This window comes from Lithobates pipiens, unplaced genomic scaffold (assembly GCF_037356315.1).
Source record: "Lithobates pipiens isolate NorthernLeopardFrog02 unplaced genomic scaffold, aLitPip1_a1.2 Scaffold_28, whole genome shotgun sequence".
In the NCBI taxonomy this organism is placed as follows: Eukaryota; Metazoa; Chordata; class Amphibia; order Anura; family Ranidae; genus Lithobates; species Lithobates pipiens.
The window spans coordinates 112,890,425-112,914,722 of record NW_027507789.1 but is presented as its reverse complement, the minus strand read 5'-3'; the positions used below and the strand labels follow the sequence as shown (position 1 = coordinate 112,914,722).

General features: G+C 46.5%; 1 protein-coding gene across 7 annotated transcripts in view; it reads right to left on the bottom strand.

Annotated features, from left to right (window-relative positions):
- The window catches only part of DHX58 (DExH-box helicase 58), a 208,346-nt gene that overhangs the window by 14,909 nt on the left and 169,139 nt on the right, over window positions 1-24,298 (bottom strand). For 6 of the 7 annotated variants that reach the window (XM_077459543.1, XM_077459546.1, XM_077459545.1 and 3 more), the window contains one exon: window positions 20,469-20,562. The exons of the other annotated variant lie outside the window; for it this stretch is intronic. In XM_077459543.1, the coding sequence (XP_077315669.1) occupies window positions 20,469-20,562 (94 nt within the window). The remainder of the gene's footprint in view (window positions 1-20,468; window positions 20,563-24,298) is intronic. 7 annotated transcript variants of the gene reach the window in all.

The window sequence follows — 24,298 nt, the reverse complement described above, 5'->3', positions numbered from 1 at the left end:
CATAGATACCCCACTGCCACAGCTGAAAGCCTTATGGTGGTGGCAGTAAAAGGGTTAAATCATATCTAAACACAAGAAATAAAAATTTAAACATTACAACTTACTGTTTCTTAGAAGTGGATGCTGTGATTTTTTATTTTTTAACTTTTATATTTTAACATTTTATCCAGTAATCGTGCCAGTAACAAAATTTCTGTTCTAGAGTGACAATGCTCAGCCATGTCACCCTGGAACAGACACTGCTACATGTGGCTAGCAAGCAATAGATAATACAGCGTCACATAAAAGGAAAACATACAGCGTCCATCCGACAAAATACAATACAGAGATAGATTTGGCTGTATTGAAATCTTTGGGAGACAAAGAACAGAACCTTGGGGGACACTGACAGAGAAAAGAAGAAGGAGAAGAGGCAGTAGAATTGTAAGTGACACTGAAGGTGCGGTGGGTTAGATAGGATGAGAACCAGTGAAGAGTACAATCACGAAGACCAAAGGAGTAGAGTTTTTTCAGGAGGAGGGAGTGGTCCACCATGTCAAAGGCAGCAGAGAGGTCCAGGAGTAGGAGTACAGAATAGTGTCCATTGGTATTAGCCATTAGTAGATTGTTTGTAAGTTTTAGGAGAGTAGTTTCCAAGGGGTGTTCAGGGTAAAATCCAGACTGTGGGGGATCAAGAAGGTTGTTCTCAGTGAGATAGTCATTCATTCAGTTGTAGACCTGAACTTCACTGAGTTTGGAGGAAAAGGTGTAAGGCGATGGGGCAAAGGTTGTTAAGATTGGTGGGGTCCAATGAGGTCTTTTTAAGAATGGGGGTGACTAGTGCATGTTTTAGAAAGTTGGAGAAGATGCCAGAAGAGAGGAAGAGACTGAAGATGTACGTTAGAGAGTGTAGGATAGAGCCAGAGGGTGACTGTAGTATTTGCAAGTTCACAGGGTCCAGAGGGCAGGTGATTAGATGGGCGTTAGAAAAAAGTTAGTAACCTCATCTATAGTAGCGGGGTTAAATGGGAGAAGTAATGACTGTACCTGTGGAAATAGAGGGGGATTTAATAAAAATCTAGTGCAGCTGTGCATTGAAACCAATCAGCTTCCAAGTTTTATTGTGAAAGCTTATTTGAACAAGCTGAAGTTTGAAGGTGATTGGCAACCATGCAGAGCTGCAGTAGATTCTAGATATGTGCATGACAAAAAAGTTTGTTTTGTTTCATTTAGATTCGGGTGCTGATGTGAGTGGCCGGCGGCCGCGTTGTCCGCCGGCCACCAGTGATCGCTCCACAGAGGCAGAACAGGAATCTGTCAATGTAAATAAACAGATCCCCGTTCTGTCAGGGGAGTGGAGAGTGATCATCTGTTCCTAGTGATTAGGAATAGGTATGAGCCGAACACCCCCCGGTTCGGTTTGCACCAGAACTTTCGAACGGACCCCAAATTCGTACGAACGTTAGAACCCCATTGAAGTCTATGGTACTCGACCGTTCGAAATTAAAAGTGCTAATTTTAACTGCTAATATGCAAGATACTGTCCTAAAAAGGGTTTGGGGACCTGGCTCAATGCCTAAAATGTTTTTAAAAATGGCCGTTTTGGCGGGAGCACTGATTTTAATGACGATGAAAGTGAACAAAAAAAAGTGAAATATTCCTTTAAATATCGTGCCTGGGGGGGTGTCTATAGTATGCCTGTGAAGTGCCACGTGTTTCCCGTGTTTAGAACAGTCCCTGCACAAAATGACATTTAACGGAAAAAAAGTCATTTAAAACTGCTTCTGGTTTTAATGTAATATCTGGTCCGGCAATATGGTTGAAAATCATTGAGAAAAATGGCATGGGTAGCCCTCCCTGCCCATTACCAGCCCCTTTGGGTCTTGTACAGATATTAAGGGGAACCCCGTACCCATATTAAAAAAAGGAAATACGCGTGGCCCCCAGGCCCTATATACTCAGAACAGCAGTATACAGGCGGTGCAATCAGAATCTGTTTGTAATTTTCAACTGGTACATTTTTAAAGTGTAGCTCCAGTCAAAAAATCTATTTTTAAGCTTTTTGGAAAACATAGGGAAGGGTTATCACCCCTGTATAATTTGTTTTGCCGTCCGTCTTTTTTCATCTCACTTGCTGTTATCTCCTTTCCGTTTGCAAGTAGGAGATGTTTGTAAGTTGGATGTTTGAAAGTAGGGGCCTGCCCTATATGCTCTGCAGAAATGGCGAAACAAGGTGTTGGTTTTGCCACAACATTGTAAGCCCTCAAAGTGACTCTTGGTGGGCGCTGGAGCGCCCTGCTGTGAACGATTATATCAAGAATTGTAATTACATGCCATTGTTGAACAGTGGTAGAAAAATTTACCTTTGGTGGTTGTGGTGCTGGTGCCACAACACTATAAGTCCTTACAGTTACTCTGGGTGGGCACAGGAACGGGCCCTCCTGTGAAATATTATATCAAGAATTGTAATTACATGCCCTTGTTAAACAGGGGCTGAAAAATTGGGCTGCTGGCACTGGTGCTGGTGCTACGACACTGCAACCTCTCCCATATACTCTAGTTGTAGTGCAGGAATGAGCCCTGCTGCAAAGCATTACATCAAAAATTGTAATTAAACGCCCCTGTTAAACAGGGGGCAGAAAAATTGGGCCTTAGGCACTGGTGCTGGTGCCACGACACTGCAACCTCTCCCATATACTCTAGTTGTAGTGCAGGAATGAGCCCTGCTGCAAAGCATTGCATCAAAAATTGTAATTAAATGCCCCTGTTAAACAGGGGCAGAAAAATTGGGCCTTATGCACTGGTGCTGGTGCCACGACACTGCAACCTCTCCCATATACTGTAGTTGTAGTGCAGGAATGAGCCCTGCTGCAAAGCATTGCATTAAAATTTTTAATTAAATGCCCCTGTTAAACAGGTGCAGAAAAATTGGGCCTTATGCACTGGTGCTGGTGCCACGACACTGCAACCTCTCCCATATACTCTAGTTGTAGTGCAAGAATAAGCCCTGCTGCAAAGCATTGCATCAAAAATTGTAATTAAATGCCCCTGTTAAACAGGGGCAGAAAAATTGGGCTGGGGGCATCACCCAGAACCACAAATGTTCTTCCAACATATCAGCGGAGGAGGAAGAGGATAGACAATCAACATAACAGGACAGTCACTCAGAATCAGCATAGGCAGTCTTGAAGGGATGTGATATTTCTAAAAAAATTATTCGGTTACATCAGCTTCAGGTGCTTGGTAGCTGTGGGTGATCCAAGACTGATTCATCTTGATGAAGGTCAGTCGATCAACTGAGTCGGTGGACAGGCGCACCCTGTGATCGGTAACAAAGCCACCAGCAGCACTGAAGGTGCGTTTCCGAAAGAATGCTGGATGTAGGACAGGCCAGTAGCTCAATTGCATACTGTGCTTTGTATTATCGCAAGTTGGCTGCGGTGCTGGCCCCCCACTTGGTGGCTGTGTATAATGCGGTGAAGGGAGGTCACTCTTTCTCACCACTGATGTTAACGGAAAATGTGGTAATGATCCCCAAGCCGGATAGGGACCTTTCTTCTTGGGCCAACTTCCGGCCAATTTCCCTGATCAATATCGACGTGAAAATATTAACAAAAAACCTAGCTACTCGTCTGAATTCCTTCCTCCCCCGACTCATCAAAAAAGATCAAGTGGGTTTTGTCCCCCGGAGACAGGCTGGTGATGCCATTAGACGGCTAGTACAAGTCCAACATCTGGCACACACTAGGTCTCTGGAGACCATGTTTCTCTCCTTAGACGTGACCAAGGCCTTTGATACCCTGTCTTGGTCCTACCTGAAGCGGGTACTTACTAACTATGGCTTTGGGGCGTCCTTTATGGGCTGGATTTCGGCTATTTATGACTCTCCACAGGCCAAGGTGCGCTATTATGGTTATGACTCGCCGGTCTTCCCCATACGTAGGGGCACTCGCCAGGGATGCCCACTCTCTCCACTACTATTTATTTTAGCATTGGAACCCCTGGCGGAAGCAATTCGGTCACATGCGGACATTTCGGGAGTGGAGGTTGCGGGCACAATGCATAAACTGTCACTGTTCGCAGATGACATTTTGCTGACGCTCACGAACCCCAGGCTTTCCCTTCCCAATTTGTTCTCTCTGTTGGATTCCTTTGCTGCGCTGTCTGGTCTGGCAGTTAACCCAGCGAAATCTAGGGCGATGTCCATCAACCTACAACCCGCTGAAATGGAATCTTTACAGGCCGCATTCCCTTTTCAGTGGACATCCACTTTGCCGTACTTGGGAATCAGACTTTCACCTAAATACTCAGATCATTCCAGGCAAATTACCCCCCTTTATTTCGGAAATTGACGGGTTTGCTTGACTCTTGGTCAACTCTCCCAATCTCATGGTTTGGCAGGATAGCGGCGGTGCGTATGACTTATCTTCCAAAATTATTATATTATTTTCGGGTGTTGCCGGTTCCCGTACCCCTTCATGTACTTAGAATCCACCAACGCAAAATCATGCGCTTTATCTGGGGCTCTTCGAAGCCTCGGATTAAAAAGCAGGTTCTTTATGCCTGTAAGGCTAATGGTGGTTTTTCTGTCCCTAATTTGTATGCATATTATACGGTAGCAGGTATCGCCCCCCTGACCCGCCTACATGAACGTCATCAAATGCCCCTCTGGGCAATTCTTGATATGGTGGACTCCCATCCGATACCATTAGCATCCCTTCCCTGGCTCCCGAAAGGGCAACGCCCACCGAACATAGGCCCAGGCTTGGCCCATTCTCTTCGCCTCTGGGATTCGGTGAAATACTCTGCAGGTCTCCAATCTCCTCATCTCCCGCTACTTCGTTTTCTACACTGCCCCCTATTCCCGCCAGGCTGTGATAACCCCGGTCAGTTTGTGTGGTGGACGGATCATGGTTTTGTAGATGTCCATTCCTTGCTCACCCCGACTAAAATTATCCCTTTTGCAGCCCTCCGGTCATCCCATGATATTCCCCTCAGGGAATTTTATACTTACCTCCAACTTGGGCACTTCCTTCACCAACTGATTGGGCCCCAATCGGCTCCCTACACACTGTCCCCTTTTGAGAGCCTTTGTAGATCTCGGCCCCACGCTCCAGGGTTGATTTCCCTCATCTATACAGCTATTTTAACATCTACAAAGCTGCCACTCCGACCCTATCACCTTCAATGGGAGGCTGACCTAGGTAAACAGCTTGACCCGGAGGACTGGCAGGCCATGACCAGGGCGCTGCCTACATGTTCCAGAAATGTTCTCTTTCTGGAGAATGCATATAAGGTATTCTATAGGTGGTATTACACCCCTTCGAGGCTGGCGGCATTTATCCCGTCTTGCTCCCCCCTATGTTTCCGTGGATGCTCGCAGGAGGGCACTATGGCTCACATCTGGTGGACCTGCCCCAGGGTGACTAGACTATGGGTCAGAATATATGCTCTACTTCGTACACTCTTTCATGTAGATATTAGGAGAGACCCTTTTGAGGCCCTCTTGTGGAAACCGATTGCAGAACTCCTGCGTTCGGAGCGTCAGCTAGCTGCGCATCTCTTTACTGCAACCAAACTCACCATAGCAAGGGCCTGGAAGACTCCGGTTCTTAGCTATGAGGCTGTTAAGAACTGCATGAATGATATAATGGTGAACGAAAAACTGACGGCGATAACATCTGACACCCATGCTAAATTTCTTTGGGTCTGGCAGCCCTGGGTGGCTTATACCCGCCCATCCAGATTTGATCCGGTACTCCTCTCCCTTTGATCGTTGGATGTCCCCCCCGCTCCAGGGACCCCCCCCCGCCCCCCCTCTTCCCTTCCTCTTCCTCTCCCCCCCCGTCTTTATCCCTTTTCTTTCTTTCCGCCCCTTTCTCTCTCTTTCCTATTTCTCTATTGCTATCTCTTTTCTCATTTCTTCCCTTCTCTTATCACATCTGTCTCGCAGTGCACTCAGGCTGCTCACTGGCATCTATGACCAGTAGCGGGGGTTTCTTCTTATTCCCCTTCTGAAAGTAGCCCAACTCCGTCTGTTTGCGGTGTAAGGCCGCGTACACACGCGCGGACTGTTCGCCCAACTTTGTCCGTCAAACAGTTTCGGCAAACAGTCCGCTCAAACTTAGCATGGACGGACATGGCCACACACGACGGACGAACAGTTTGCTGAAACCGTGCGCGATGACGTGAACGGCACGTACGACGGGACGAAAAATACGACGTCCTATACACTGCATTATAGCTTTCGGTGTGAAAATCCTTTCTGAGCATGCGCGCAACTTTGTTTGACGAACAAGCCTACACACGAGCGGACTGTTCGCTGAAACAAGGTTTCAGCGGACAGTTTTTCGGAAATTCCGAAAAACCTTGTCCGTCAAACTGTCCGCTGAAACTGTCCGCTGAAAGCCCACACACGAGCGGACTGTCCGCCCAAACACTGTTCAGCGGACAAAGTTGGGCGAACAGTCCGCCCGTGTGTACGCGGCCTAAGAGTTTTTGCTCGCTTTTTTACCTGTTGTGTGGTTTTCAGATATTGGCACCTCATCGCATAATTGAACTCTGTCCGTCCCTATGCCCCTTTAGCTTTGCTCTATGGGGTGTGGCCGCGTGTCGCGACCAATTTAGATGCTCCTATGTGACTATTTTAGGCCGGACACGAGTCCACCATTGTTATGTCCCTATGTAACTCTTCACATGTCTTTGTTCTATTATTGGCAGATTTATGCTATCTTTGTATTGTCTCACTGATGTGAAATTTTTTCAATAAACCTTTTGTAAAAGAAAATTAGCACTTTTTATTTCGAACGTTCGAGTCCCATAGACTTCAATGGGGTTCTAAAGTTCGTACGAATTTGCGCTCCGTTCGAAAGTTCTGATGCGAACCGGACCGGGGGGTGTTCGGCTCATCCCTACTGGTGACTGCTGGGTTGCATTTTTAGGTTCTTTTGGGGCTTTTCCTTGTAGCTTTTTAATACCATTTTCTGACACTTTTTTAATAGTTTTTTTTTTCTTTCTTTCTTTACTTCCTTCAGCCTACTAATTAAGGGGAGTGGTTAATTGGGCACAGGTGCTTAAGGTCTATATAACTTTCTGTAGAACTCATGTGAAATTGCCAAACTGCTGGTTGTAAGCTGAACAGTGGAGCCTTGAGTGGAGTGTGAATAAGTATTGCTTTTTGACTGCTGGTGACTGCTGGGTTGCATTTTTAGGTTCTTTTGGGGCTTTTTCTTGTAGCTTTTTAATACCATTTTCTGACACTTTTTAAATAGTTTTTTTTTTCTCTTTCATTCTTTACTTCCTTCAGCCTGCTAATTAAGGGGAGTGGTTAATTGGGCACAGGTGCTTGAGGTCTATATAACTTTCTGTAGAACTCATTGTGAGCCTGCTCATCTTGAGTCTGTGGGAAATGTCTAAGTGGAACTGGTCAAAGTGGTGAGTTAAAAACCAGAGTTAGTGGAACTGGTCAAAGGGGTGAGTTAAAAACCAGAGTTAGTGGAACTGGTCAAAGTGGTGAGTTAAAAACCAGAGTTAGTGGAACTGGTCAAAGTGGTGAGTTAAAAACCAGAGTTAGTGGAACTGGTCAAAGTGGTGAGTTAAAAACCAGAGTTTAAAACAGGAGGTTATAACAGGGGTCATAATACCTGTGTAGTGTGAGTACCTGAGTGTTGTCTGAATAGTGTGTGTGTGTATCGTTAGTACTTGAGTATTGTGGGTGCACGCTGGTCTGTGAGTACCTGTGTACTGTCTTGTTGAGTATTAGTGTCAGGAAGCTAGTTGTTAGGTAATTTGGACTGGGTATAATCTCTAATCCTCATTAAATTAATAGGTACGATGACTGGCCGGTGTGGAGAGGTGACTCGGTGTACATCTTGCGGCATGTATGCGTTCCTTGATCATCTGATTGAGGACGAATACTGCTGTGCAAAATGTAAGCACATTGTTTCCCTGGAAGCCCAGGTTCTGAATCTGGGGAAGCAACTGTCAGCACTGAGAGGACCCTCCACCCTAAATGAGAGCCAGGAATGTACACGGCAGGTGCCGGCGGGGGCCAGCACAGAGGTGGGTGGAGACAAAGAGGTGCAGGCACTAGCAGAGAGTAGATGGGTGACAGTCAGGAAGGGTAGAGGGGCAAGTGCCAGGGAGGCCGATCCAGGGCTGGAGCATCCCAATAAGTACGCTCCATTGAGTGACATTGGTGATCCCAGTCAGGGACCATCACTGCTGGAGCTGAGGGATTCTCCTAGCTGCCAGGGGAAGAACTGCTCCAGTGAGAGTGGGGGGGAGCCAAGGGAAAGGATAGACAGATTCTGGTGGTAGGGGACTCAATTCTTAGGAGGACAGAGAGGCAATAAAAAAAAAAAATGGGTCAACTTTACTGTTGTCTTATTTTTTAATCCCAAAAAAAATATTTTTTCCCCAAAAAAGTGCGCTTGGAAGACCGCTACGCAAATACGGTGTGACAAAAAGTATTGCAACAACCGCCATTTTATTCTCTAGTGTGTTAGAAAAAATATATAATGTTTGAGGGTTCTAAGTAATTTTTTAGCAAAAAAAATGTTTTAACACCAAATCTCAGAAAGAGGCTTGGTCCTTAAGTGGTTAAAGACTTTGCTACAGAGGTAATATGGCAATATTGAAGTTTATTGAGATTTCCATACATTAGAGGGTTTCACCATTATTGTTAAGTTATTGATTAGTAAGTTAGAGCTTCCCTTTTTTTTTTCTTGTGGTGGGGGAACACACGTAACAGTGCTTATCGGTAGGCCTCTTACTGACACTTTTTTTACTTTACCTCCTGTAGTTTATTGTAAATAATAATGTGGTACTACCCATTATACAAAAAAATTAGCATGCAGCATTAATAAACATCAATGGATTTCAGTTGTGCCCCACCAGGCCCCCCAACTCGGTGCACTGATGGGCACTGATTAGCAGCACTGATGGGCACTAATAGGTGCCCCTGATTAACACTAAAAGGTGGCACTGATAGGCAGCGCTGATTTCCACTGATAGGCAGCACTGATGGGCACTGATAGGCAGCAATGATTAGCACTGATAGGCAGTAATGATGGGCACTGATTGGCAGCACTGATAGGCAGCACTTATGGGCACTGATAGGTAGCACTGACTGGTAGACATGTGCAATAAATTTTGTGCCCAATTTGTCTTTTAATTAATTTTGACAAATTAGTTCATTTCCAAAATCACGAATTTCAGAATTTTCGAATTTGGAATTTTCAAAATTTCAGAATTTCCAAAAAACTGTTAATTTGAAAATTCGAATTATGGAGATTCAAAAATTCGTAAAGAAAATTCTAAATTCGGAAATTCGGAGATTCAAAAATTCAAAATTTCAGAAATGTGGAAATTCTAAAATCCAAAAATAAGAATGAAAATTTAAAAGAACTAAAATCCAAAAATTCAAAAACCCGAAAATCTTAAATAATAACGAAATCGTAGTAATAAATTATTTATTATTAATTTGTTCCATTCCATTTGTTTAGATGACATCCGTTATTTCGGATAATTCGTAACTTCAGATAAATTTGTACTCGTTACATTCACTAACAGCCAAATTTGGAACACGGAAATTAGAAAATGTGAAAATTCGGAAATTCAAACATTCGGAATTTGAACATTTCGAAAATTTAAAAACTCGGAATTAGAAAATTAGAAAACTTGGAAAATTCGGATTTTCAAATTTATGAAATTTCGAATTTATGAAATTTCATATTTACGAATTTACAAATTCTGAATAAAAAAAAAAACAAAAAACGAATGAAACTAAAATTAACAAGTTTTTTGCCAGTGCACATGTCTACTGATAGGCTGCACTGATTGGCAGCACTGATTGGCAGCATTGGTGGGCTCTAATTGGCAGCACTGGTGGGCACTGATAGGTTGCACTGATAGGCGGCACTGACTCGCAGCACTGATTGGCACTGATGGTTACCACTGATGGGCACCACTGATGGGCTTTGATTGGCACTGGTAGGCAGCACTGATCAGCACTGATAGGCACCGATGGGCACTGAAAGGCAGTACTGATGGGCACTGATAGGCAGCACTAATGGGCACTGATAGTCAGTGCTGATTGGCAATGATAGACAGCACTGATTGTCATGGATAAGCAGCACTGATGGGCACTGATAGGCAGCACTGATGGGCAGCATTGATTGGCACTGATAGACAGAACTCATAGGTGGCACTGATGGTCTCTGATTGACACTGATAGGCAGCACTGATGGGCACTGATGGGCTCTGATTTACACTGATAGGCAGGACTGATGGGCACTAATAGGCAACACTGATGGACACTTATTGGCACTGATAGGCAGCATTGATTAGCACTGATAGGCAGAACTGATGTGCTCTAATTAGCACTGATTGGCAGCACTCATAGAAACTAAAAGGGGAGAGGGGCAGTTTCACATGCAGCAGATAGGGAGGCTTGCAGGAGCTGCTCAGTGTGTGAAACGGTCAGGTAATGTGTAAAATAAAAAGGTTATGGCGCTAAACCCTATCAGTGATGTGATAAATTAACCTATCATCAAAACCTGGTGTTTTTTTATATAAAAAGAAAAAGCTGTTGGCAATAGCGTGCAAAGATTTCCTAAAATAATTTTGTATCCTAATTAAAAAAAAAAATATGTGTGTGATCAATGTGGAATCAACATTCGTGTTCCATCATAATTATAACCAAAATAGATATTAAGTTATCTTATACGTGTCAGCCTACTATGAGTGAATACCAAAAATATGTAAACATTCATTTAGATATACAAAATGGTGAAAATGTTGTTTGTATCCAACAATGTGCTAGTTCAGAACAAACTGTGCAAACATGTGCAAAATAAGTGTAAAAAAGCAACTAGGGATCAGAATAGCCAGGGGTCAGAAATATATTCAACCAATAATCACATGAAGACGCATCTATGTCCAATATAAGTCCAAAATTAATGTTTGGCTTAATGATACTGCCTCCTCAGATTATTGCTGTAATTGATGCGTAAAGTCAATAGGGAATATTTGATTCACTCGTGTAAACAGTGCGGGTTTTCAATTAGAGAACTTCATCCCCGGTGCGCCACTCAGTGCTATAGTATGTAAATGCTCTCACCAGAGTTAATGCCCCTTGTGGGGCTGGATGGACCTTCACAATGTAAGCCACTGTGCCGCTCTCTGGCTGCTGCTGGTGCACTGGGTGAAGCTTCGCTATTCCGTCCGTATGGTCGTGAGTGAAAGAAAAGTTTGTGTCATCATTCATATTCTCTGCCCCCAGTCCACGCTGCATTTTTTCTGCTTCCAGAAAGAGACCAGCTGTCACAACTCAGCAGTGATGTCGGGGATGGGCGGGACCGAGCAGCGATTAAACATCAGCCAATGATTGGGCTGGTTAAGAAAGGGGGCGGAGCCACATACATTTAGCGGCCCACCCAGACCCCATCCAATTGGCTGGTGTTTGATGGTTATTCGGTCCCGCCCCCCCCCGCCCCGACATCACCGCTCAGTTGTGTCAGCAGGTTTTTCTCTCTGCATGCAGTTACAATACCTGACAGTTTCACACATTGAGCGCCTCTGGCAAGTCTCACGATCTGCTGCACTTTATACTGTCTCACAGGCAGGGCGGGCTACACACTGCTTGGATGACACATTTCAGAGCAGATCTCTGGAGACAACACAGTGATTAGGGTATACCCAGGCACACGCCGCGCAGACGCCTATGTCTGGCAGGTCTGTTCTTTTCCATATTGCTCATGCAAGGTTTCTGGCCACCTTCAGTCTAATGAGAACCTCCAGGGTCAGAGATAGCTGACATCCTTCTGTATGTAGTAGGTTGTGAGGCATAGTGGGTACAAAGATGGTGAAAGTCATTGGGCACCAGACATTTCTTGTATGTAAAAGAGGTTTTATTTTTCTCTTAGCAGTCCTTTTGTATTTTTGGGGGAGAGAGGGTTAGGGTCAGGACACCCTTAGATAGTTGCAAATTTAATTAGCAGACTCTGAGACTTCAATAGGAGGACAGCCTTTCAGGAAAAGGCCTCCCGCAAGAAGCCACATCTGCATGTGCAGGAATGCTGTCTCCTATGGCAACAGTCTTTGACAGTTCCTAACACAAAGCGTAACAGTTCTTGCAGCTTTAATACAACTTCTCCTTGTAGTTCTTCCATACACTGAGCTCCCAATCTCTCAATAGACCCTCTGATTTACTGCCACTGAATCTCTTAAGCTCCTCCAATCTTCACAGTGGCATCTTCCTCAAGCGTCACCCCATGCTTCTCTGCTGGGTCCCTAGCTTGGCACTCTAGATACCTCCCCTCAAGCTTCACCCACGCTGACAAAATGGCTGCCGCACACACAGCTTTTCGTTTGCCCAGTACACATGACCATTACACCTCCCCCTTTAGGTGGTTGCATGGAAGGGAACTGCAATTTCCCTTCCAATGCAACCAACTCCTGCTGGTTCAGCTTCGGCAACCCATCAGCATTGCCATGGTTGCTGCCCTTCTTATGCTAGATTGTGAAATCATATTGCTTAAGAATTAAGCTCCATAGAGGTAAATCTGCAACATCTGCAGAGCCCACATGATCATAAGACATTGCTTTTTCGATTGGCATATGCTACTTACCTGGTAAGCAGCTTCCAGCTCAAGTAGAGACTAGGATGTTCCTCTCTTGCATCATCCACCTGGCTCAGGACTGCCCCCAATCTGTAGACAGAGGAATCTGCATTGGTCAGCCCCCCCCCCCCCATCAAGGCCTGAAATGCCTTCTCACATTCTGGTGTCCAGGACACCACCTTAGGCAGTTTCTAGTGATGGACAAACTTCCGACGGGACGTTTCGCGGACGCGGACTGCGAACGCGGCCGATAGTTCGCGAACTGTAACGTTCAATGGGAGGCGAACTTCAATGGGAGGCGAACTTTGCAAACCTACAGGTCAAATTTGTAGCCACAAAATAATTACTAGCTGTGCAAACATAGTCCCACCACATGGCCAATGACATAACACATGTATGAGGTGAATCTGGGATCGACAACTACAAGCATTCTTTTTTTTATATGTGAAATTGTTGTGACAATTCAGGACTGTGGAGCGCATGAAGGCAATGGAGGAGAGGGAAGGTCAGGGTAGGCAAAGAAGAGGGTGCAGGAGATGATCACCAGCAGCGTGACATACAGCAATGACACCTGCACCGTGATAGAGTCATCTGACACCAGCACCGTGATAGAGAGCACTGACATCAGCAGCGTGACATACAGCAATGACACCTGCACCGTGATAGAGTGATCTGACACCAGCACCGTGATAGAGAGCACTGACATCAGCAGCGTGACATAAAGCACTCACACCAGCACCGTGATATACAGCACTGACACCAGCACCGTGATATACAGCACTGACACCTGCACCGTAAGCAGCCCCAGGAGGAAGTCAGCCTAGCACAGGGATGGTGAGAGCACCTCATAATGAGCATAGCACAGGGATGGTGGGAGCCCCTCATAATATGCACAGCAGAGGTACAGCCCCAGGAGGAAGTCAGCACAGCATAGGGATGGTGGGAGCCCCTCATAATAAGCAGCCCCAGGAGGAAGTCAGCACAGCACAGGGATGGTGGGAGCCCCTCATAATAATCAGCCGCAGGAGGATGTCAGCATAGCACAGGGATGGTGGGAGCACCTCACAATGAGCATAGCACAGGGATGGTGGGAGCCCCTCATAATATGCACAGCAGAGGTACAGCCCCAGGAGGAAGTCAGCACAGGGATGGTGGGAGCCCCTCATAATAAGCAGCCCCAGGAGGATGTCAGCATAGCACAGGGATGGTGGGAGCCCCTCATAATAAGCAGCCCCAGCAGGAAGTCAGCACAGCACAGGGATGGTGGGAGCCCCTCATAATGAGCATAGCACAGGGATGGTAGGAGCCCCTCATAATATGCACAGCAGAGGTACAGCCCCAGGAGGAAGTCAGCACAGCACAGGGATGGTGGGAGCCCCTCATAATATGCACAGCAGAGGTACAGCCCCAGGAGGAAGTCAGCACAGGGATGGTGGGAGCCTCTAATAAGCAGCCCCAGTAGAAATATGACACCGCTAAACCTCTTCAAACAGGAGGGTACGGGCATATAGTACGGTGTGCTTTTTTTGGACAAGGAAGTGAGCCAAATGAAGAAAGAAGGTCTCTGTGATCGATTAAAAAAATTGTTTATAGACATATACATGGTCTACTGGTCACATGTGTTGAATTCCTCCGAGATCCATGCCTCATTCATTTTTAGAAATGTGAGGTAGTTAACACTGTCGTGAGCTAGGCGAGTACGCTTATCGGTCACGATCCCCCCTGCTGCGCAGAACGTGCTTTCTGACAGGACACTGGATGAGGGGCAAGCCAACAGTTCGATTGCAAATTGGGCAAGCTCTGGCCAGAGGTCAAGCCTGCCCACCCAGTAGTCCAGGGGTTCATCACTCCTCAGAGCGTCCACATCGGCCGTTAACCCGATGTAGTCGGACACCTGACGGTCTAGGCGTTCCCTGATGCTGGATCCGGATGACACCTGTCGATGGGTCGGCTGAAAGAATGACCTCATATCAGAAGTCACCAACACATCTTCAAACCGGCCTCTTCTTGCAGGCGCTGTTGGATTGGTACCCGCAACTCCTTCTTTGGGAGTGGGAATTGCTCCTCTGCCAGCGCACGCAAAAGCAGAATACAGGATTTTGCGAAGCAAGGCCTGGAAGTGCTCCATTCTGACAGCCCTCTGTGACGGCGGTAACATTTCCGCCATTTTGTGTTTGTACCGGGGGTCTAAGTACGTTGCCACCCAGCACTGGTCCTTGACCCTTATGCTTTTTATACGGGGGTCCCTGTTAAAACACTGGAGCATGAAGGCCCCCATTTGCACTAAACTGGAAGCGGTGTGGTGGTCTGGCTCCTGCTCATCATCCAGGATAATGTCGTCCTCTTCATTCTCCTCTCCCCATCCACGCACAACAACAGGGATCCCAGAAAAGTTTAAAGCATGCTCTTCTTGCTCCTCCTCATCTGCCCCGGCACCATCCTCCTCTGACTCCTCTTCAGACTCCTGTTGTTGACTTGTCTCAGATAGAGTAGCCCCCCCTGGGAATTCATCCAGCATTGCGACTTCCTCATCTTCCCGCTCCTGCTCCTCCACAGCTTGATCAATGACACGACGCAATGCACGCTCCATAAAGAAGGCATAAGGTACCATGTCACTGATGGCGCCATGGCTGCGACTGACCAGTTTGGTGATCTCCTCAAATGGCCGCAGAAGTCTGCATGCGTCGTGCATGAGCAGCCACTGGCATGGTGAAAAAAAAACCAGCTCCCCAGAACCTGTTCTGCCGCAGAGTTCATACAGGTAGACGTTAACTGCATGTTTCTGCTGGAGCAGCCTATCAAGCATATAGAAGGTTGAGTTCCATCGCGTCGGGCAATCGCAAATAAGACGTCTGACCGGCAGATTGTGTCGCCGCTGAATGTCAGCAAGGAGAGCAATGGCCGTGTAAGATCTTCTGAAATGGGCCGAGATTTTCCTTGCCTGCCGCAAGATGTCCTGGACCCCAGGGTAATTTACAACGAATCGCTGCACGACCAAGTTTAAGACGTGTGCCATGCATGGCACGTGCGTCATTTTGCCCTGTTTCAATGCGCTAAGCAGATTGGCACCGTTGTCACACACCACTTTACTAACTGTCAAATTGAGCGGTGTTAGCCACTGATCTGCCTGTGAACGCAAAGCTGAAAGGAGTGCCGGGCCAGTGTGGCTCTTGGCTTCCAGGCACAACAGACGCAGCACGGCATGGCAACGTCTCACCTGGCATGTCGAATAGGTTCTGGGAGCTTGGGCAGCGCAGCGAAAGAGACGCTAGCAGCGGAAAAGGAGGAGTCAGCCGAGGAGGAGAGGGAGGAGGATGGAGTAGGAGGAGGAGGAGAAGGAGGAGAAGAAGAGCCAGGCCTGCATGCAATCCGTGGCGGTAAAACCAAATCTACACGGGTGCCACGGGTTACATGCTTGACGGCCGTCAGAAGGTTCACCCAGTGGGCAGTAAAAGTGATATACCTTCCCTGCCCGTGTTTGCTAGACCACGTGTCTGTGGTCAGATGTATCTTGGCGCCGACACTGTGTGCCAAAGATACATTCACTTGCCGCTGAACATGGCCATATAGCTCTGGGATGCCCTTCTGTGAGAAATACTTCCTGGGACCTTCCATTGTGGTGCTCCAATGGCCACAAATTTGCAAAAGGCCTCCGAGTCCACCAGTTTATATGGTAGTAGTTGGCGGGCTATGAGTTCTGACAAGCCAGCCGTCAACCGTTGGGCAAGAGGGTTATCCGGCGTCATCATTTCTTTACGCTCGAACATTAGGCCCACGGAAGCCTGCCTTTTTGCAGAAAAACGTGAGCTTGGCGTGATGAAAGGTGGAGTGGAGGACAATTGTGAGGAGAGAGGAGAAGGAGAATTAGAAGACGAGGCTGGACGGTGAGAGCCTGGAGTGTGGCTTTGTGTGTTCCGTTGCTCCCACTGGGCTCGGTGATGGCTGCTCATGTGCCTTCTTAAGGCGGTCGTCCCTAGGTGAGTGTTGGGCTTACTGCGACTAATGCGTTGAATGCAAAGATTGCAGATGGCAATGCTATTGTCAGCAGCGGACACGTTAAAAAAAGCCCACACTGCGGAGCCATGTGCCGGTGTCCTGGGAGCACCAGATGTGACCGTACATGGTCGATGACTCGCTCCTGATACATTTGCAGTCTGCTTTGTCCCTCCTGTGCAATGTAAGTTATTTCTGCTTCTCCTCCCTATCTGCTGGTCCATATCTCCCTCTGAACTCCCCTCCTCTTCCTCTCTTGTGGGCACCCACGTGACATCACTAGACACGTCATCATCGACGTCACCTTCCCCAAAGCTATAAGTAGAGATCTTGGAGTAGGCAGCAACACCGGGGACCAACCTCCTCCTTGGGCTGATCTGGGTACTGTCGTCAGACTGCTGAGTGGCGGTTGTTGCTACCTCCTCTTCCTGATCCAATACCAAGAGTGGCTGCGCATCAGAAATGTCTTGATATGGATCCGAAAATAATTCCTGTGACTCAAGCGGAAGGTATGTGGTGGTGGTGGTGTTGTTGGTGGTAGTGTCTTTGGGGGTGCACATAGCAGAGTGTGAAGAAGAGGGTGCAGATCGAGAGGATGAGGAGGGTGCAGAAGAGTAAGGCTGAGTGAGCCACTCAACCAAGTCTTGTGCATCCTTTAAATTAATTGAAAGCACCTTCTGCAACTTCCCACTTTGGCTCAAGCCTGTTGCTCCTGCCCTACCCCTACCACCCCTGCGGAAGGGCCTGCTCTCCCTCTGCCTGTCATTTTTTAAATGACCCTGTGACAAAACTCTCAGTCCCTATACTGATAAAGGACTGCTGCAGTATAGGGCAGCAGTCAGCAGTAGTGCACCTCAACCCTATGTATTGTGGACCTATACCAGTCCTTAAGGAATAGCAGACTGTACCTCACTCAACCCTATGTACTGTAGTACCCTATACCTTACCAGTCCTTATAAGGACCTTTGTGGAACTAGTAGGTTGTGAATGATTAGAAGACTGTATCTCAGTCCCTATACTGATAAAGGACTACTGCAGCAGAAGGGCAGCAGTCAGCAGTAGTGCACCTCAACCCTATGTATTGTGGACCTATACCAGTCCTTACAGAATAGCAGACTGTACCTCACTCAACCCTATGTACTGTAGCACCCTAGACCTTACCAGTCCTTTATAAGGACCTTTGTGGAACAAGTAGGTTGTGAATGATTAGCAGACTGTACCTCAGTCCCTATACTGATAAAGGACTACTGCAGCAGAAGGGCAGCAGTCAAGTATAATATTCTTTCTATATTTGGAAGAAAGAATATTATACGTGTACAAGCCTATTACCATACCAGTCCTGAAAAGAACCTTTGTGGACCTAATAGTAACAGCTACTGATTAAACTGACTGTCCCTCACTGCCTCACACACAGCTTCCTGCCTGTCCCTTTTTAAACTGACAAAACAGAGGCTGCTGGAACAATAACTTGAATAGCACTTTTGTGGACCTAATAGTAACAGCTAATGATTAAACTGACTGTCCCTGCAGCACACAGCGTCCTGTCCCTCTCTCTACACTGACAAAAGACAGGCTGCTGCAAACATCAGTAGCACAGCAGTGCCTCAAACCTATATCCTGAACTACACCTAACACCTATACCAGTCCTGAAAAGAACTTTTGTGGACCAAATAGCTAGCGATTTGGGTCACTGCAGTCTCTCCCTGCTCCACACAGCAACCTCTCCCTATAGTGACAGAAGAAAGAATGTAAAATGGCCGCCGGATCGGGTCTATTTATAAGTTAGGGGGAATGTCCAAGTGTCCATGTGCTGTAATGTCTCAATTGGCTGTCCTGTACCCCATGATGGATGTGTCATCATAGGTCAAAGTTCTTTTACACAGTAAACACGGAAGTCCACCGCGCGAACGGCGGCAATAGTCCGCCGATCGGGCCGGCGGCGAACAGCCGAAAATCGTCGCAAAACGACCGCCGGGCGAACCGTTCGGCCATCCCTAGCAGTTTCATTTTAGTTAAATCAGTCAGAGGTTTCATCAGGCTACTGTAGTTGCACAGGTATAGTACCTGTCCCCAAGAATGACATAACCTGTTTTTTTTTGGCTTAAGAGGTAGACTATGCATTTAAATGGAGAGTTTATGCATAAGATCATAAATGAGAATATTTGTTCTGGGATAGAAAAAAAAAAATTCTGTGTAAAGACCTAATGAAGTCAGAGAACTGTGTGTGAAGGAGTTGGTAATGGGTTAATTGCTGCAAAAGGGCTGTATTGTATTTCATATTGATACAGTATCTCACAAAAGTAAGTACACCCCTCACATTTTTGTAAATATTTTATTATATCTTTTCATGTGACAACACTGAAGAAATGATACTTTCCTACAATGTAAGGTAGTGAGTGTACAGCTTGTATAACAATGTAAATTTGCTGTCCCCTCAAAATAACTCAACACACAGCCATTAATGTCTAAACCGCTGGCAACACAAATGAGTACACTCCTAAGTGAAAATGTTTAAATTGGCCTGTTTTTGGTGTATTTACTTGTGTACTTAAAGCAGATTTCCAGGCTTTTTTGTTTATTAAAAGTCAGCAGGTACAAAAATTGTAGCTGCTGAATTTTAATAAATAGACACTTACCTGTTCCATGGTCCAGCAATGCGACTGCACAGAGCCCCGCTCTTCTCCCTCTCCTCTCCTCGATGCCTCCATCGAAACTGTGGGCGTGCACTTGCGCGAGTCGTGCTGCGCTCTCCCAGTGGACAGGCAATCTTCTGGGACCTATCACGTGCCCCAGAAGATTGCCGAGAGTGAGGAGCCGCCTAGAGGGAAAATTAGAGTCGCCTAGGTGGCCTGTAGGTGGAAGCAGGAAGTGGGACAGGAAGTCCCACTAAAAACTAGGCACTCACTCCCCCCCAAAAAAAATAACATGCCATATGTGGCATGTAAGGGGGTGAGGAGTGCTTAAGCGGAAGTTCCACTTTTGGGTGGAACTCCACTTTAAAGGGATTAACTACACAGCTCAATGGGTATAAAACATATATCTATTATGTATCCAGAATTCATAACATTCAAAGCATCGCATCTACAAACCCTTTAGTAATTAAATTTGCCAATGTTCTCATTTGGCATTTAAATTCAGTCTGAACTGCCTGACATACTGCTAAGGATGGGCTCAGGCGTGTTCGCAACCCCACATGCTGGAGCCCGCCAGGAAACTGGCTCTGCACCACGCTATTCACAGGCAGTGAGACATTTCCCTGAACTGCAGCTGCACAGATAAGGAAATGTCTCACTGCCTGTGATTAGCGCTGCGCAGCGTCAGCTTCCTGGCAGCCTCCGGCACGTGGGGTTGCGAACACTCCCGAGCCCATTCCTACCCACTGCTATATAGTTTGCCACTACAGGGATGCCAGTTGTAGAATAGCAAACACATTCAGCTGCACTGAATGACTGAACTTAATTGGGCAAACTTACCCAACAAACCCAAACTTGTAAGACGGTTGGTGGGCACCACAAGTGTGGTTTGGGAGATTTATTTTACACCTGTATGGAGTTTGTCATATGTTGTATATACTGTAGTTTTTAGTACTGCCCCCCATACAATAAAATATTTATCTTAATATGCATTTAATTGTCACCATCTATTTATGCTTTTTTTCCTGGCAATTTATCTAAGATCAAAATATAAAATACAAAACAAGCAATTGAGTTGGCAAATCACCCTGGGTATTCTAACATTTAAAATTCAGGCAATATATGGGGCACATATATGGCATGTAACCCAGATACAAGAAGAAGAATATGGAATGCAGAGCTAGCATTTTCTCATTATGAGACAGAGAATTTAGATAAATGCATACAAATACAGCACTACCTGACAAAACTTGCATCTGATGGCTCCTCCAGGGACCCAATCCTCCATCTTCTTTCCCAGCTTAATAGGTGCTGTGCATTCTTCATAATAGACTCTGAAAATTTGTATAAATCGAGACACTGGTAAACTGAAGGACACTGTCTTGTCTGTACAGGGTCAGAACTATAGTTTGGCATAGAAGCGAGGAAAGCCAGCACATACCAACATTTCATCCTGCCATCAATCTTGGTGATAGCACCATTTCATCCCATCTCATCTGCATCACCAGAGGCAAATGATTATTGATTTCAGTGATGATCTACACTGAGCTGAACACCAATGCAAGGGAGCACTGCTTCTGAGGCAATGACCAACAATGAAAGGGAGCACTTCTTCTCAGTGGCATATCATCCATGGGTGCAAGGTGTTCACTGCACATGGGCCTCTGTGGGCTCTGACATTCACTGCACCCATGGATGATCTGTTCCTGGTTGGTACATGGTGAAATTTGATAGTCAGAAGTGATCTGTGCAGCGGTGGGGACAGTTACAAGCACCAATCTCCCTATATGGCCACTTCTCCTCTCCCTCTCGTGTCTTTCAGCTGCTTTATTAAAAAACATACAGAGATATTGGTGCTTGTAAATGTCCCCACCGCCGTACTGATCACTTCTAACTGTCCATCGGATTGCCCTTCCTTTCTGTGCCCCCCCCCCCACGCACAGAAAGGGACTGGTCAATCTGTGTCCTCAGTCCCTTTCTCTGTCTCAAAGGGAAATAACAGGGGTCAGACCCCTGATATCTCACCAAAGCCCCCTAATAGAGCTGATAAAAATAAAAGAATTGTAAAAAAAAAAAAACATAGAAAAATTAAATAAAACAAAAAGCTAATTATAACCCCCTCCATCCTCCCAAAAAAGCGTTGCGGAAAAAAACATAAAAAAATAGATTGTAAAAAATAATAGAAAAAAAAAATTGTGAAAAAAATTAAATAATAAAAAAAAAAACTACTGACACCATCCACTGCTTTATTGGCACCATCCACTGCCCTCTTGACACTACTGTTTCCCCCCACCTCCTGAAAAGGCATTGTAAAATTGTTTTAAAATAAATGTAATTGTTAAAAAAAAAGTAAATTAAAAAAAAAAACTATTGACACCATCCACTGCTCCACTGAAACTGTCCACTGCCCTAAAAATTCTGTCCACTGCCATTGTGAAAAAGATTATTAAAAAAATAAAAAAATAAAAAGTAAAACAATTTTAAAAAATAATTGAAAATAAAATAATAAAAACAAAAAACTACTGACACCATCCTGCACATACCACCCACCCATACATTTCACACCCCTTTTCTGCACATACTACTCACTGCTGTTCACTCCACACTGTACGTTCCCTATTTAACATTACCACATTTTGCACTTTGAGCCATCTCAGACTCTATCCACAACCCCTTTAAGCCACGTCCATTTTTTGGCACAATTTAAACCACACCCACTTTTCACAGTGACATGGCTATTTGGACAGAACTTATATTATGGAACCTTAGCCTGTATTCTGGACCCTCATACTTCAGTGTCCTAATGAGCCCATTGTCTTCCTAAAACTATTTCACTTAGTGCAGGATTATCTAACACCATTAAGCATGCCAATGTCTTCAAGGGCCCCTGTGCAACTGGCAGGAGACTAATTTTCAGGACTGTACACAGTTAACCACTTCAGCCCAGAAGGATTTACCCCCTCAATGACCAGGCCATTTTTTGCGATACAGCACTGTGTTACTTTAACTGAAAATTGCGCAGTCATGCGACGCTGTACCCAAACAAAATGTATGTCCATTTTTCCCTCACAAATAGAGTTTTCTTTTGGTGGTATTTGATCACCTCTGCGGTTTAAAAAAAAAGAAAAAAGTGAAAAAAGACCCTCTTCTTTCTACAGCCTTCTGAAAGGTACTAGAAAGAGAGAAGGAGAGGAGAGGTGGAGCTGCCGGAGGTATGTTAAGGAGCCCTGACCAATCCCCAACCTGCATTGGCAGGGGGCAGGCCTCCTTTAGTACCTAGAGTCAGCCCAGCTAGGGGAGAGTTGTCAGGTGGAAGAACTGAGGATGGAGTACTAGGCTGTCGGGGCCTTTGAGGGAGTTCCCCAGTCTGGGGGGTGAACTTAGGCCCGAGGCTCGGGTGCAGGATGGAGTCCTCCAGGAAATCGTGGAGGTTCTGAACAGGAGGTACAGGAGGAGCAAGAGAGGACACTGCTGGGCTAGTCTCAAGGGCGGCACAGTGGTGTAGTGGTTAGCACTCTCGCATAGCAGTTAGAAGGGTCGCTGGTTCGAATCCCAACCACAACACTACCTGCCTGGAATTTGAATGTTCTCCCTGTGCCTGCATGGGTTTCCTCCCACACTCCAAAGACTTGCAGGTAGGTTAATTGGCTTCTGTCCAAAAATTGGCCCTAGTATATGAATGGGGACCTTTGTGGGCTCCTTGAGGGTAGGGACCAATGTGAGTGTGCAATGTACAGGGATAGGGACAATTGTAGACACTCACTCAGGTTGGACTGGTGTCTTTATTCAACCTTACTAACTATGTAACTATGTCTTCAGGAGGGAACCACTGGTTGCAGCCAGGAGGGCTGGTGTGTTGCATGTGCAGTCAGGAGGATTGGAGAGGCATGCCAGCGAGGACTGAGAGGAAATGTTCAGAGATGGGTGTGGAGCCAGTAGGGAGGATTGCAATGTCATGGGCAGCTGCAGCCAGGAGGGCTAGAGAGGACTGACTGGGAGTAGTAGTCCAACTATAGGACAGCTAGCACAAAATTATTTTCTGCCACACCATAGGGGCCCGCAGTCCCTGCCTGCAAAGGGCAAGTTACTTAGGCCTGGCTGAGCCAGTGTCAGACCTAAACGAGAGAGAGAGAGAGAGAGAGACTGCAAGCAAGAGTTGTGCAGGAGGAGATTGGAGAAGTGTTGTGTACATAGTTGTCCCAATGGATTGATATACAATCCGCCAATTGATTGATATACAATCTGCCTAACTGATCATGTGTGACCTGACAGCCCTTGCCCCTAGCAACCGAAGTTGAGCGAGTCAGGGAACTGTGCTTGGTTCCACCATTGAGGAATTGAATCCTGGGACTTGTGTGGTCTGCCTGCTATTTAGTACTGCAAAATAAGTGCTGTTGCCCATAACAACCAGCGGGAGCCGTTAAAAATTGCTACTGCCGGGGGGCGTGTCTGGATGTCCAAGGAGTAGGACGCTTTACCATGGAGCTCCGTCCATCCTGAACGAATCCATCGCCATCCTGGTCCTAACAGCAACTAGAGGACCTCCTGACCCCCTCCAGCTGCCTCTGGCCATCGCAGGTGCCAGCATTGGGGTATATTTAGGAGCTTGGCTGGTGGATTAGATCCTGACTAGGCTGTGGCCGGCCCCATAGAATGCCCTCCCACCGCCATCTTGAGGCCTGTGTGGCCGCGCACATCCCCAGGCTAAAGTCCCGGGATCAGCAGAAGCCATGCTATTCGCCCCGCTCTTTGCCCCGCTCGCCTCAGCGGCAGAGACCCCCGGGAAGTGCCGGAGTCTGTGGGGAGAGCCAGGGGACTGCTGGGGACCCAATCGGGGATGTTCCTGGACGCCGCGGCCCGCTGCCATCTTGAGGCCTACGGAGCCTCCAGCATCCCTGGGCTCAAGTGCCGCGATTAACAGCACGGGAGGCAGCCGCTGCCTCCACGACTGTGGTGGAGATCCTGGGGGACTGCTGGCCCGTGTGGACTGTGGACTTCTCCACTGCACCGCCTGTCCTGCCTCCTGAGTCCCGACGCCTTCCCGCTGTCCCTTACCTAGCGTGAGGCTCC